General features: G+C 52.1%; 1 protein-coding gene across 1 annotated transcript in view; it reads right to left on the reverse strand.

The window, feature by feature from the left end:
- Positions 1-163: 163 nt before the first annotated feature.
- Positions 164-15,580, reverse strand: part of Poln (DNA polymerase nu) — a 206,576-nt gene continuing 191,159 nt past the window's right edge. The window contains exons 20-25 of the mRNA XM_017800294.1: positions 13,936-14,067; positions 8,148-8,258; positions 7,438-7,516; positions 2,587-2,654; positions 1,749-1,810; positions 164-463 (exon numbers count right to left, since the gene is read on the reverse strand). Of these exons, the coding sequence (XP_017655783.1) occupies positions 383-463; positions 1,749-1,810; positions 2,587-2,654; positions 7,438-7,516; positions 8,148-8,258; positions 13,936-14,067 (533 nt within the window). The 3' untranslated portion in view covers positions 164-382. The remainder of the gene's footprint in view (positions 464-1,748; positions 1,811-2,586; positions 2,655-7,437; positions 7,517-8,147; positions 8,259-13,935; positions 14,068-15,580) is intronic.

Below are 15,580 nucleotides of genomic sequence, written 5' to 3' on the forward strand. Positions count from 1 at the left end.
TTGTATCCTCACGGTGATCTCAGTCGTTGAAACTTCACATCGTGAGCGCGCCCCAGTCCAACCTCTTGCTGAGCAGTGTGTGTGTGTGTGTGTGTGTGTGTGTGTGTGTGTGTACGAATGCCCATGAGAAAAATCTACTCAGACAAGGATAAAGATGGCTCCTCATAGGACATTTACTCTAGGGGACAACTCAGAGTGCCAGGCTGGTGACCTTGGGGAAGGCTACACAGTGGGCTGGTGGGTTAGGGTTAGGGTGGTGAAATCAGTGCCTCCCCTGTTGCCCAGGGTTACAGACAAACTGAAAAATGTACTTGCTGGGGGTAGGTGTTGAGGGACCCAGTCCCAGCACTGGCTCAGCTGTGACTGGGAGATTTGGTGTGGCTCAGGCTGAGCCGAGGACCTCCTGCAGTGGGGCCAGGTGTCCCCATGAGCGGCCAACACTCAAGTTCACTTTTAGGGGTACCTGTTGGGTGACAACCAGATGTGAGCCTCAGGGAAGGGCCAGTTGTGCCCAGCTGTCTCCCAGGCCCACATGCAGGTGGAGGAGGTTGCAGTATGCAGGGGCATACCCCTTCACAGATGGAGCAGCCGCACACAGATGCACACGTGGACATACAAACACACACATGCAAACCACATTGCCCTGGGGCAGGCTCACACCACAGACACCTGCCATGCTTCAGCCAGTGAGCAAGCCTGCAGGGTTCCCAGACAAGGTACCCTTAGTACAATCTGTGATCACCCCTCAGGGCCCTGACTCTGGGAATCGCCAAGTTAAAAGGTTCCAGGGGTCTGAAGACCCATGCTTGATGGGCTTTGCCCACAGCCTTAGACAGGAGAAAGAGGCCAACCCTCAGCTATAATTTGTCTCCCATGGCTCTGTTCCTGGAGAGGGCCTGGCAGCTGAGATATGGATTCCTGGGCTTCAACCCCCTATCCCAGCACCTACTTTTCTGCCTGCCACAGGCATAGGCTTTATGGACTACCTCAGGGGCACAGTGGGCACAATACAGGAGCTACTCCTTGACCTGCAGGTGCCACCTATCTTACTGCCCTGGTGTGCAGCAGGGTGTCTCATAAAGTGAGGGTTGAGCAGGTCAGAGCCTTTCCTAGGAAGGCCTCAGAGGACTACATGTGAGTAGAGCCAAGGCTACCCCTGGGAGTTAGCCAGGCTCTGTGGCCCTGCTTGGCTCTAAGATGCTAACTGGGCTGGATTCTCTCCTGAGTGGCAAGATGTGTCTCTGGTACCATCTGTGTTGCTCTGCAGGCTTCAGGGCCTCCCAGCTTATGAACCCCATTCCATTGTCCACATTGCTCTGGAGGAGCTTGCATGGACCCACCCAGAAGTCTTTTCTTGGCAAGGACCCAGAGCTGCTTCCAAGCAGTGCTCAGCCAGGTACAGTGTGGGCCTGTGTTTGGGTACACCCTGGGGTGTACCTGGGGTAGGTGGGGCCTTAGTGTCCATACCCTCAGTGAGGGTGAGCCTCAGGAAAGGGGTTCAGCCCCTGCTCAGAGGAGAAGCAGCAGATATCCATGGTAGTGTCTTACCAGATATCAGCCAAGTCATCCAGCAGGAAAGGGGCTCCTCGGTGGGGGAGTGGGGAATGGAGGCGGGCAAGGCAGCAGCCCTGGTGCACAGGACTGGGGTCTGCCTTCTATTCTTGTCCCCCTGCCCCTCGGTGAGTGGGACCCTCTTGCCCACCCAGACTGAAGGCCACAGCAGGGAGGCCAAGCAGAAGTCCCCTCACCTGCAACTGCAGTTCCAGGGTCTGCACCTGCTGCAAGGACTCCATGATGCCCCTGACGAGAGCTAGAACAGGAAAATAGTAGCTTGCAGGCTGCCTGGGTCCAGGGCTGGTCAGCCTCCTGGCCTCCAGGCCCCAGGAGTAAAGGACAGAAAAATCTTCAGGCTCAGTCCCACCCTGGCCACAGTACCTGATTGTTTCTTGGGTCTGTAAGGTCACCCAAACCAAGTGGTCAAGGGCCTTGGTCTCATGTAGCCTCAGAGCTGGTTCAGCGCCTAGTTGCCGCATCCATGGCCTAGGATGCAGCTTGAAGGTCCCTCAACGCAACCTTCCTCCCCACCACACTGAGCTGGCTGCATCCCTCCACCTTAGCGCTCTCCGGTAGAGGACGTCCAGCCGAGGTGGGTAAGTACTGTGCCCATACTGCCAGGTCTGGCTATGGTGCTGAGGCTAGGAGTAGGCACCAGGTTACACTGCCTAGTCAGAGTAGTCTGGGCATGGAAGACCACAATCCCTGCTGCTTCTGGCTAAGGTCTGCTGTGCTTGTCACACTTGTGAAGGTAGCTTTGTGGCCCTGACAGAGGTCCATCTTGGTAGCTGGGATCATCATCTCTCTAGACTCTCCAGTGGTCTAGGTGGAGGATCAGTCATTTATCATGACAGCTCATGATTGCTTTGGAGCTCTGGGCATCTACCTGCTCTTTCCAGGGACACCCGACCAAACCGGCATCTCTGCCAGCTAGGAGGGGCCTTGAGGGGCACACAGAGGAAAGGGGGCTTCAAGGAGATGGCAACTCTTCTAACTGTGGGAGAACACTGCCCCCATGCTCCCCTGGCTCACCTGCAAACTCAGGGATCTGCGCATCTTCTACTTCAAACAGCAGCTCGTCATGAATTTGGGCAACTAACCTGGAGAGGGAGAAAATCACTTGGGGGTATGGACATGGGGACTTAGGCTTATCCTTCAAAGTTCCTGGAAGGTTGGTTGGCACCTGGTACTGAAAGGATGTGGTTATGGGGAATGAGCATGGCTAGCCTGGGTGCTATGGCCCTGGGTCACCCACCGTCAGCAGACAGCTCCAGGAAGTGGGGAGAAGGGGCCATAAGAGATGGAGAAATAACTCTAGTGAGCTGTCTAATCCCTGACCAGGTCGAGCATGTCATGCTCTTAGAAGTCTGGCAGGGTGGGGGAAGAGCTCCCTGAAAGGTGCAGCGCACATGGGGCCTTGATGTCCCCTCCCCTTCCCTGGTCATAGGATGTGATGGTGACCTGCGGGTATGGGGGAGTGCTGAGGTAGGTTAGGAGAGTTACTCCTGCTGTGAGGAGTAGAAATAAATCTGGAGTGTGGTGAGAGCACACCTTCAGCTTAGCAGAAGCGATGGGGCAATCTTTTAAAATTCAACAGAATTTAGAAACTCAACAGAATTCAGAAAACATCAAAATTCAAAGGTACAAAACCATACCAGGTATGGGGTATTTGGGATGGGCAATCCAGAACTAGACATGCAATTTCAGTTGGTGCATGGAGGCCAGATAATCTGGGTACCAAGTCACAGCTCCAGCTGAACTTGGCTTCATGGGTTGCTCTAGGGCCCACCTTCCCCAGTACCCTTCCCCATTACAGCAGGACGACTCGGGGAGCAGTGCACTGCTGGGCAAGGGTGTCAAGCAGGCCTTACAGATTCAGCTAGGGGAAGGGGACCGGTACAGATGTGCACAGGATGAGACATGGAGTGCTGGGGACATCTGAGCACTCAGCTCACAGATCCATGTTGGCATGCAGAGCATGTGCCAGTTGCCACAAACCTAGAAACCCCTTGGAGGGTATGATCCTGGCCAAGTTCTCTAGGCAGACACCTTAAAGTCCTTGTGTATGCACAGCCCTCAGACATAGTGTTTGCCCTTCTGTGGGGTGTACAAGTTGCTGGCACTCAGGGATGGGGTGTGTGGTACAGGTGACTCAAAGAATGGTCACAAGCACCTCCAGCCCCCTGAGACGAGTAGGGCATGGATGGGTCCCATGTGCTCTGTCCTCTGTGGTCCTGGCTCTGTCTCCTGGATAGGACTCCAAAGGGCAGCAATCAGTCACATCCCATCTGTCCTCCCTGGTGTCTGCCCCTCACCCCTCCTGGACACCTGGGAGCTGAGGCTGCACAGGGAAGGTGTGACAAGACTCCCCAGTCAGTGCTCATGGGATGTGTTAGTAAACCCTGGCTAGAAGGAGGGAGCAGCCTTCAAATGCCTATGCAGAGAGTGAGACCTACGGTGGCCTGCCCATCAGCCTTCCTCTCTGTCACCTCTCTGCTGTTAGGTGGGGAAGGGAGGCGGCTGTGTTCCTAGCATACACCACATCTCCTCTAAGGTGGTGTGGCCCAGAAGACATCTATTTTCCAACTTTCAGGAAGGTTCTTAAAGGGCTACCTTGGCTATGGGGCAGATACTCTTTTGATCATCACTACCTTCCTTTTCCTGGAAGGTGTAACTTTCAAAGCCGTAGCCCCTATCATGGCATCAAGAGGGAAAAGCCCTGAGCTTCTAAAACAAAGCCATCAACCACTGTGCCCTGGCCTTCCCTGGGAGAAACACTGTATACCTTTGCATCCCAAGCTGCTACAGCCAGGCCATTGTTACTGGAGGCCAAGTGCATATCCTAAAGGTTGTCATGCGGTGGTGTCATGCTGGGCCCAGACCAACTGTCACAGGGAGGTATGTCCTGCCCCTGGCCAAGGCATCAGCATTACCCTTACAGAAGTCAGACTGTGACAGGACATGGCAGGGACCAAGTTGTGGCATGGCGTGTGTTTTCTTAAACTAATGTCAAAGTGTCTGGCAGGTCTTGGTTCCGAAAGGGCTTACTTTTCAAATGGGCAGAAACCTCAGACGAGGCACTTGTAACTCTTTCCAGATTTAGCAGAAACGCTTTCGCACTTTTTGATATCACACAGTGCAATATGAGCTGCCGGTGTGGCAGGACCTAAGAATAGGTGTGACTGTTAGTCACTCACACATCACTCTCACAGCCACTGAGACACCACACTTCTCATTGGGAGCTGGAGCACAGGAGTGAGCTGGGGCAGCAGAGGAATTCAGGCTCAGAAGCCTGGGCTCCCACGAAGGGACCCTATGCCTAGGGGACTTACTGTCTTGCTTCACAGAGGACACAGAGTGTTTGCATCAGGGTGGCCTGACTGAGGCAGACAGATCCTGGCTCCTTTGAGAGAACATTCCCGTCGGGGGCCTGTCAGGCAGCGCCTTCTTCCAGGGCACCCCAGCTGTGCTGAACCCTTTTGTAATTTCATCTTGGAGGAGCAGTTGTGTGTTGGTGCAAGGTAGGAGACTCTGGAGTGCTGGGTAGGTTCTATCTGAGTATAGAACCTCAGTTCTGGCTTGGTCCTACCTGAGTATAGACAAGGTGCAGGCTGCCTCAGTTTCTCCTTCTTTGTACCCCTGATTCAGACTGCCTATGCTCATCTTTTGGAAAGACATTGCTATCAGAGAGACTCCAAGCCTTTACACACTAACTTCTTTCACTAACTCCAAAAACAGTAACAGGGAGGTAACTTGCACGACTGCAGGTGCACAGTGTGTGGTTTTCAGCAGCTGCTGGGATGGGCCAGCGCAGGCCGTGTACATCCCCAATGAAGCTAGAATTTACCCGGGGAACACTGGGAACTGGCAGGACGTGTAGATTTCAGAAACCGCCGGGATGGGCCAGTGCAGGCTGTGTACATCCCCAATGAAGCTAGAATTTACCCGGGGAACACTGGGAACTGGCAGGACGTGTAGATTCAGCAGCTGCTGGGATGGGCCAGCGCAGGCCGTGTACATCCCCAATGAAGCTAGAATTTACCCGGGGAACACTGGGAACTGGCAGGATGTGTAGATTTCAGAAACCGCCGGGATGGGCCAGCGCAGGCTGTGTACATCCCCAATCCCCAATGAATTTACCTGGGGAACACTGGGAACTGGCAGGACGTGTAGATTTCAGAAACCGCCGGGATGGGCCAGCGCAGGCCGTGTACATCCCCAGTGAAGCTAGAATTTACCCGGGGAACACTGGGAACTGGCAGGACGTGTAGATTTCAGAAACCGCCGGGATGGGCCAGTGCAGGCTGTGTACATCCCCAATGAAGCTAGAATTTACCTGGGGAACACTGGGAACTGGCAGGACGTGTAGATTTCAGAAACTGCCGGGATGGGCCAGCGCAGGCTGTGTACATCCCCAATGAAGCTAGAATTTACCTGGGGAACACTGGGAACTGGCAGGACGTGTAGATTTCAGAAATGACAGGGAACCTGGAGGAAGTGCTGAGCAGATGGCAGAGGTTAACAGAGAAACCAGGTGGCCCAGTTTTGCAGTGTGCTCTCAGCTCTTGGCCATCTCCAGGACAGGGGTCAGCAGGACCATGGAGCTGGGCTCAACTGGAGTCTCAACACCTTCCCCGGAGTCCTGGGGCTCATTCAAGGGTAGGGAGCTTTGCCCCACAGTGGACTGTGTCCCACAGGCTGCATGTCCCAAGCTGCTTCTCTCCAGCAAAGTGCCTAAGAGCAGGGCAACAAGGGGCAGTGGCCAGCAGGGCTTGGAGCCGGGGGCAGCCTCTGACCCTTGGTTCCATGGGGCACCAATCCACAGTGCATGCACTCCTGAAAATCACCCAAGACACAGGTACAGAGTCAAAATGGACAGGGGAAGTATTCGAAGAAGTAACATTTTCAAAGGAAAAGTCCATGCCTTGAGCATGAATAATATTACAAGCCAAGAGAAAACTGTAAACTTGGTAAAGAGTTTCCACAGGCAAGTAGGTCTCCATGTCCCCAAAGCTCCTTGGGGCTATAGTGCAGGGGTCTACGAGACCCACTTCACATTTTAGGATCTAGGGAAGCTACCACCTCCCTCCAGGGGTGGAGTTCCTGACCCCCCTTAGGCAGTGACAAGGGTACCCTGGTCTGCACAGGACCATGAGAAAAGCTTGAGGTCTTTAGAGTGGGATGGGAAAACAGATGTGGGTGGAAGGAGCAGGGCTCTTTTAGCATCTGACACAACAGGCAGGGGTTCGAGTTCGGAATATTAGAAGTCTCATGAAGAGAGCGGGTGTCTAGGCAGCCGCCTACACTTAACACCGGGCTCTGTTTCCCTGGTGGAAGAGGTGGCTGGGGTGAGAGCTTCTTGTCTCCTTGCCACCCAAAACCTCAAAACATTCACCCCAGGGAAGCAATTAAGGCAGGTCAGACCTGTGAACTGTGGCTGGGATGGCTGGGGTGAAGTCCATCACCAAGGTGTGGTTGAGCCTGGTTCTAGGGACCCGGCTGCAGCAGCAGCAGCCTGTGGCAGGCCTGTATATTCATGTCTCAGAAGTGGGTGGCCAAGAGTTGTGTGCAATAGGCTGCATACACAATGAAGACCCCAGAGGGTTCAGAACATAGCGTTTCTTCCTTGATCTTCTGTGCCTGATCTGATAGAGGCCAGTTGTTACTGGTGCACCTGGCAGAGCAGGCCCTAGATTCGTGGCCAGGCTGAATGCCTCCAGAGGCTCAGACTCAAGAGGGACACTTTGCTCTGTGGCGGGTGGGTAGCCAGCACAGAGATCCCACAGGTGGGAGAGGGCTGAGGCCAGAGACTCCTGCACAGAGCAGCCACCCTCATCACAGCTGGGCAAAAGCTGGACCTGACAGACAGACTACCCCACTGACCTGGCTGTCAGGGTGGAGGAACTGGCTATGGCAGCGAAGATGTGGATCATGGCCAGCTTACAGAGGTCTGCAGCAGAACCTGTGGACACAAAGGGTTGTTTCAGGGTTTGAGGTGTGTGGCACACAGTGCCTGAGCTGCTATCACACGGCAATGTGACATTGCCTGTGGACACCGCTCACGATTAAGGAGTTTTGCAACTGAAAGCAAGCTGTGCCTCCTCAGTGCACCAGTGCTGCTTCCGTCTCAGGGCTGGGGCATGGAGCGGGCACATTGGCCAGGCCCTCGGGGTGGGAGGGAAGGGACTCAGCCTACATGTCAAGTAACCCATCTCTAAGGCTGTTTTGTTGTTGGCTAGGCTCCTGGGGACTCAGGTTCCTGGCTGTGGAGGGGAACAGAATGGCCTCCATGGGTCTTAGGGAAGATTCTTTTATTTTTATTTTTAATAGGGTCTGGTTATGTAGCCTAGGATGGCCCCAATTTTGTGGCAGTTCTTCTGCCTCAGCCTTTCAAATGCCCTACCATGCCCAGGCAACATGTCTTAAATATAGGAATGGCTCTGTGCTGAGCATCTGCCACCTCAGCTGTTGTGCCACTGCCAGGCAGGGCAGGTGAGGGCCAAGGCTCATGGGGAAGAGTTCCCAGCACATGAAGTACTATCTGCCAAACACCTGAGGAGCCACAGAAAGTGGCAGGCCGGGGGTTCTGGTACCTTGTACCACAAAGTTCACTGCCTGACGCTCTGCTTGTGCCCGGAGCTGTTGGTCCTGTGCGCAGATCCTCGGCAGGGGCCTCCTTCTACCCACAATGGATGTCACATAGCCTGGGTTCCAGGAAGGAGAAGCAGATGAAAGACAGAAACGGGTGACACAGCACCTGGTGGGAAGCCCTCCCCCCCATGTTGACTCCAGGTCTTCCCCAGGGCTGTCTGGCATGTTCCCAGGGAAGTTGGGGCCTGTGCAGGAAAGGGAGGGCCTGCAGTGGGATGGCCTCTGCCTGCCAGGTGTCAAGAGTCTACTCTGTCTTCTAGCTGCACTTAGATCTGACTCAGGACAAGGGAGGGCAGTTTTTATCCTAAAGTTCAAAGCCACATGTGAAGCTTGGGCACAGGAGCTATTCTGAACTGTGTGTCAGCTGGAGTACAAAGCAAGGCCATGTCCCCACATGAAGGCAGATCAGGTCTTCTGGGCCCTGAAGCCTATATGGCTTGGGGCTCTTAAGAAATGCACAGAAGGGGCTGGAGAGACGGTTCAGTGGTTAAGAGCACTGGCTGTTCTTGAAGAGGACTGTTGGGCCTTTGGGACCCTCATACACACGGCATGGAGGAAAATGAGGCCTAATATAATTTCATAAGCCAGGCTAAAGTTTAGCGACCTGTTTCTGGCCTGTCACTTCCATGTGGAGGTGACTCAGCAGAGCCCTATCTAAGATTGCCTCTGCCCAGTAACAACTGGCGTGGTAAATTCCCAGTGGCCCACAGTCTTCACCCCAGATGACACATTCCTATACCCACCCCCTTTTCCACACCCTCTTTGCTTAAACTATATAAGTTGATGCCTGACACAATAAAGTGAGTTCCTGCCTCGACAAGACTCCCAGCTCGGTGTGGTTTTTGAGTCGCCGACACTCACCATCCCGCTCAGCCCCTAAGAGAGGAACACAGGCTGGTCCTGGCCTCTCTCCCTGTGCCGTACCTGTCGGAGAGCGATCTGACAGAGGACCCAGGTTCGATTCCCAGCACCCACATGACAGCTAACAACCATCTGTAACTCCAGTTCCAGGGGGATCCAATGCCTTCTTCTGACTTCCATGGGCTTGCACACAAGCAGGCAATATACTCATACATATAAAATAGAAATAATAAATAAATTTTTAGGGGGTATTTTTGAGACAGGGTCTCCCTGTAGCCCCAGCTGGCCCAGAACTCACTACGTAGACCAGGCTGGCCTCGAACTCACAGAGATCTGTCTGTTTCTGCCTCCTGAGTGCTGGGATTAAAGGCGTGCGCCACCAATCCTGGCTAATAAAATTTTTTTTTTTTAAAAGAAATGCACAGAGCCAGGGGTGGTGGCACATGCCTTTAGTCCCAGCACTCAGGAGACAGAGGCAGGTGGATGTCTGTGAGATCAAGGCCAGCATTGTCTATGTAGTAAGTACCAAACCAACTGGGACTAGGGAGACCCTGTTTCAAAAAGCCAAAAAAAAAAAAAAAAAAAAAAAAAAAGGAAATGCACAGGGCTGGAGAGACAGCTCAGCGGTTAAGAGCACTGACTGCTCTTCCAGAGGACCCAGGTTCGATTCCCAGCACCCACATGGTGGGCATTGCAAGGCAGCGGTGCACTTGCACACATGCAGGCAATATACTCATACACATAAATAGGAAATACACAGAAGCACAGTGTTGGCTGTGTTAGTTGTACATGTTCCTGAGCAGTGAGGACTTCTGTTTAACTTGGTGAGGGTCAGAAGCAAATCCTCCACTAGTCTGAGGATTGGAAGAATTCCTGACATAAAATAATCTTTTTGTTGTTGCCGGGGTGCTAGGGACAGAATCCAGGATCTCTCACATGTTAGGTGAACACTCTACCACTGAGCTACACCCCAGTCTAAACATAATCATCATAGAGTAACAAGGTACTGAATACCTCCTCTACATGGTATGCAGAACAAGGACAGGATGCTGGGCTGACTCAGCACATTTAGTTCTCATGCCTTCACATGTCCATGGCTTCTGCCTGCATGCTGGGCAGTCAAGAGTTGTGCCCCATGGCTGTACATCTACCAATGAGCCCTGAAGGGCCTAGGGCATACCATTTCTTCTTCGTGTTCTTGAGCACAGGTGTTGCTGTCCTTGGTCTGAGACCTTCCTGCTGGCTGCTCTCCTGCCCTGTGCTTGTGCCTCCAGGCGTGGGCACCTATGGAACTCATGTCATCTTTTATTCTCTCAGCAACCACAGCAATAGACTGCCCACTACGGAGAGCCAGAAACTACGGGTTCACACACTTTGCCCTGTTTCTAGTTTTTATGGAATGATCCCACTGTGGTTCAAAGTGGGTGTCACTTGACTACACGTTTCAAACATTGCTCCCTCTCGCCCCCTGCAGTTCTTCTAGGTGATCACAGTTCCTGCTCAGTACAAGAGGACTGAGCCCTGACCTTCTGCACTGGTGCCCAGGGTGGAAGCAATGCTTCTGGAAGCCATGCACATGTTAGGAGGTGAGGTGAGCCATGGGAAGACCAGCACAGGAAGTGGCTACCTCAGCTCCCTCTTGGTTGGATTAAACATGGCTGTGGCCCCTCCAAGGCCACATGGCACAGGGAGGAGAGAGGTGAGGGGTAGGAACCTGGAGCACAGTTGAGAGAACTTTTTTTTTGTTTTGCATCAGATATGACTGAGAACAGGCTGTGGGCCTCCCTGGGGGCTTTGGGAGCAACTGGTATCTTAAGTCTGTTTGGGCCAGGGAAGGCAGAGGGCACAGATTCTTGAGAGCCGGAACCTGCTTGTACTGGCAGCCAGGAGTACTTGGACCTGGGCCTCCCTGATATCTTCTTGACTGGCCATTACCTCCTTGGTATCTGTCATTCTCCCTTCATACAACTCTGCTCTTGAGCGAATGCCCCCACTACTTCTGGATTGTTCTTGGCTTGTGGCTTTGGACTCAGACTCCCCTGATCTCTTTCTCTTCTATTATTTATTTATTATTATTGTTATTTTATGTGTATGAGTGTTATGCCTGGATGTGTGTAAAGTGCACCCATGTCATGTAATGCCTGTAGAGGTCAGAAGAAGGTGTTTGATCTCCTGGAACTGGAATTATGGATGGTTGTTAGCCGCCATGTGGGTGCTGGGAATTGAAACTGGCTCCTCTATAAGAGCAAGGTAGTGCTCTTAACTGCTGAGCCATCTTTCCAGCCCCTTCCCCTGATCTCTTTCAACACTATTTTGTTTAAAGACAAAACGTCCATGTGGAGTGCCATGCATGGGGCTTGACCCAACCCATCTGTTCTCTGATTTGTGCACCTGCCCAGGTCTCCCCACCTGCTCACACTGGGCACTTCCTCAGACCCTTCCTGATCTTTCAAGTTCTGACCATGGTCCCCTCCTCAGCAAGGCTGTGGCTGGCAGCTGTTCTGGGGCTTCTCTCTGCCCGTGACCCAGGTGTTCCTGTAATCTCTGTTGTCTCCAGGGCTCTGGCTCACTTGTGTTCTCCCTGTCTCCCCTGAGCAGCCTGAGGCCTCCTGGATGCTGGGGAATGGCTGAGAGGTTTGGAAGACTAAGGAGCTGCTGTCCTTGGTCACATGGTGCCTGGCATATGCCAGGCATCCTGCAAGCATCTGCCAATGACTCCACATGCTTTGAACACTTATCATCCACATCCATTCAAGAAAGTGAAGTGCAGGAGGGGAGGTGGTGTGTAATACTGGGGAAGAGCAACAGGGGCTGTGCTCACACCTGCTGGTCGTGTGACACGGCAGCATACCCTCCCAGGTGACTCATTTTATCTGCTGTGAAATGGGGGCAGCACTAAAACTCACTTCTTAGACAGTGAGGAGCACATGAGTCGCTTTCTGGAAACAATTTAAAAATCACTCCTGGGGCTGGAGAGATGGCTCAGCAGTTAAGAGCACTGGTTGCTTTTGCAGAGGACCCAGGTTCGATTCCCAGCACCTACATGGCAGCTAACAACTGTCCTAACTCCAGTTCCAGGGGATCTGACACCTTCTTCTGACCTCTACAGGCATCGCATGACATGGGTGTACTTACACACATTCAAGCAATACACTCATATGCATGAAATAAAAGAAATAAAATATTAAAAATCACTCCTGGTGCACAATCAGCACTACCCAAACATCTGTATCATAATTGTAATCCCATTTACAGCATCTGAAAAGACCTTGGTTTCATAGACTCTCATCAATACCAGGTACTAGCACTGCTTCAGTATGACAAGATAGACAGCATGTTCATTTTGGTTAGAGCAGCCTGAGGCCTACTGGATGCTGGTAGATAACTACGGTGAACAGAGGCTTAGGAACTCAAATTCTGAGTGTGCTGGGGGCTCACAGAGGCTCCGTTATGGGCCAGCGGAGGTGACTAGGCACTGATGTTGCCTGATGGTCTGCTAGCAGGATGAGGACCAGCCTGTAACAGGCGGCCCAGAACTTACCGGGCACAGGCTCCAGGTTATAAGCTCCTGACAGAAGAGTCCCTGAGAGAATGTGGGACTACAGGTGTTGCCTGGACCTGGAGGTACATGGATCCTGCCAGGCCAATTAGTTTTTCATTTTTTATACAGTAAGTATTGACTTTTTTTTTTTAAGTTATAAGTGTTTTGCCTGCATGTATGTAAGTGAACTTGTGTTGTGCAATGACTGTGGAGGTCAGAAGAGAGTGTCAAATCCCCTGGAACTGGAGTTACAAATGGTTGTTAGCTGCCATGTGGGTGCTGGGAACAGGAATGCTGGTCTTCTACAAGAACAGCCAGTGCTCTCAACTCCTGAGCATCTCTCCAGCCCTAAGTGCTGACTTTTGAATGCTGCCTCTCCCTAATTCCTAATCCATCCTGCTGCTTGTTGGTCAGCAGCTGTCCCGTTTACTCCCTTCCTTCTTTGATTTACTCTGCTACTCTTTTCTAATTGTTTTGTGTTGAATATAACTCATTCATAGTCATAAATTTCTTTTAGGGGTTAGGAGAGATGGCTCAGCGTTTAAGAGCCCTGGCTGTTCTTGCAGAGGACCCAGGTTCGAATCCCAGCACCCACATGGCAGCTAACAACCATCCATAACTCCAGTTCCAGGGACTCTGACACCCTCTCTGACCTCTGTGGGCAGTGCATGGCACAGGCAATACTCTCATACACAAAAAATCAAAATAAATAAATTTAAATAGAATACTCTTTAAAGCATTCTTTTATTTCCAATTAAAGCATCGGTGTGGCCAAGTTTCATGGTTTTGTGAGATAATTTTACTATCATTTGTTTTAAAAATGCTGTCCTTTTCTTGGGATGTCTTTTTTAAAGTCATAACTAACAGGATTGAGACACATTCCAGATAAGTGTTTGGATGGAAGCCGCACTCACAGAGCATGTGCACACCTGCCCTCCTGTTGTTGTGCTGATAGACCTGCTCTGCTTTACCTTTTGGAATCTGTTTGGGTTCCTTTAGTGACCAAATTGTGGAGGTACTGGAGCACAGGCCTTTCGCAGGCATATACTGCTCCCCTTGCAGATTCAGGGTTTGTCTGTCTGGTTTACCTGTCTGTGCGGCTGTCATGTTAGCTCAGGCTTCTTCGTTTTGCTGCTGCAGATGGAGCCCTTCACACGGAGAGTCTTTCAGTCCTGTTTATTCAGCAGGAGCTGATGGCTCTCCCAGCTACCTCTACACAGCGTCAGTGACCCATGCACACACCACCCACTTGTCTGTTCATCTGCACAGCCACAGAGCCAGGGGCTGTGTCCCCTGGAGGAGGAGGGACCAAGCTGTAGCTGGCTTACCTGTATGGTGACACTGGGCAATGACTGTCTGGGAAAAGTCCTTGATTTTCTTGTACTTCTGCAAAAACCCCTCTAAAAAGTGGGTGGCTTCCAGAACAGTAACTCCAAGGCAAGCAGCAAGCCGCTCCTTCCCTGTGAATCAGCAAGACATGTGATCAGAGTCCAGGTCCAGCACACATTAGGTGAGCTAAGGGTACCAAGAACATGGCTCCAAAGAGTGGCGAGTGCATGAAATGAAACAACGTAGGCCTCAGGGAGCAGGTGGCAAATCCGCCTCCAGCGGCGCCGTGAGCCTCATCTGCTTTGTTTGGGGCACACTGGCTTTGGGCTTTACACACTGGGTGCTGGGTGCCGTTCTCCTGGATGGCACAGTTCAACGTGTTCTTTCTCAGCAATGGCGACTATCTGCCAGGGACTGCAGGGTGAGGTTGGGAATGAGGCAGACATCGTGCTGCTTGCAGCCTGGCCCACGGGAGATCTGCATGCAAAACCAGGGGAAGCTACGGGAGAGCCCAGAGGAAGAGAGGAAGGCAGAGTGTGTGCCAAATGTGGGAACGCGCTTGTCAGGAGTCCTTATGTTTAGAATTCTTGTTTTGGCCTAGGCTAATATTTTGCTCTTGAAAGAGGCAGGGTTCTTGTGAAGCCGCTTCTGGAAAGGTCACTGGTGGAGGTGGCACCCTGTGTTAAGGCACAACATATAAGCTTCCTGCTTGCTGGGTGCAGATGCTTGGACCACACATGCCTGGGTCTGACTCTAGCTCTGTCACCCATAGGAGGTTCTGTGTGGTCTTGGGGAAGTTGCTTAACTCTCAATAAACCTGTTTCTTCACTCATGAATTCGAACAATATCCTTAGCTCCAGGGTTGTTCAGGGAACCCTATGAGCCAAACTCCAGGCCAAGTGTGGCTCTTACTTGGTGCTTAGCGTGTAATCATCCTTTACTATTTTTTCAGAAAAGAGCTATGATGAGGCCCAGGGCTGGGTATGGGGCCCTTTGCTTGACAGTAGTACGGTAGGGAAAGTACTGAACTCTGGGGGCAGCACTGTTTGAGGAATCCCAGAGCTGATTCCTGGGGAGGTCATCACCAGGAGGATCACAGGAGGGCTTGCTGAGTGCTGTACAGGTCAATTCTGGCCACACTTAGAGGGCACCCTCTGAGAGGTCTTCAGACAGATGGTCCGGACCCCAGGCTGGAGATGTGCATCTGTGAAGACATGAGGGGCTTTAGGAGTGGGACTGGCTAGTCTCTTGGATTCTCTCTGTACTTGTCTCTTCAGCCAGCCCACTCCTGACCTCAGCCCACTGAAGCCTTCAGTAGCTCAAGACGGCAGCAATGTTGAACACTTGGGACACTGAAGGGGCAGATGGCTTCAGATGCTTTGCTGAGAAGAGTGGGAAGTGGGGTGCTCTGCTTTATCAGAAAGACAGGCTCTTAGAGTTCTTGGTCTTTCCTCTATGTCCAGTTCTTCCTGACTACTCAGAATTTTTCTGGAAAAGAAGAAAAGCTCATGGCTGGGCATGGTGGTGCACGCCTTTAATCCCAGCACTTGGGAGGCAGAGGCAGGCAGATCTCTGTGAGTTTGAGGCCAGCCTGGTCTCTGTAGCAGATCCAGGCCAGCTAGGGTCCTCAAAAGGACAAAAAAA

The sequence above is a fragment of the Nannospalax galili genome, unplaced genomic scaffold (genome assembly GCF_000622305.1).
Source record: "Nannospalax galili isolate Female #2095 unplaced genomic scaffold, S.galili_v1.0 scaffold101, whole genome shotgun sequence".
NCBI classification, from domain to species: domain Eukaryota; kingdom Metazoa; phylum Chordata; class Mammalia; order Rodentia; family Spalacidae; genus Nannospalax; species Nannospalax galili.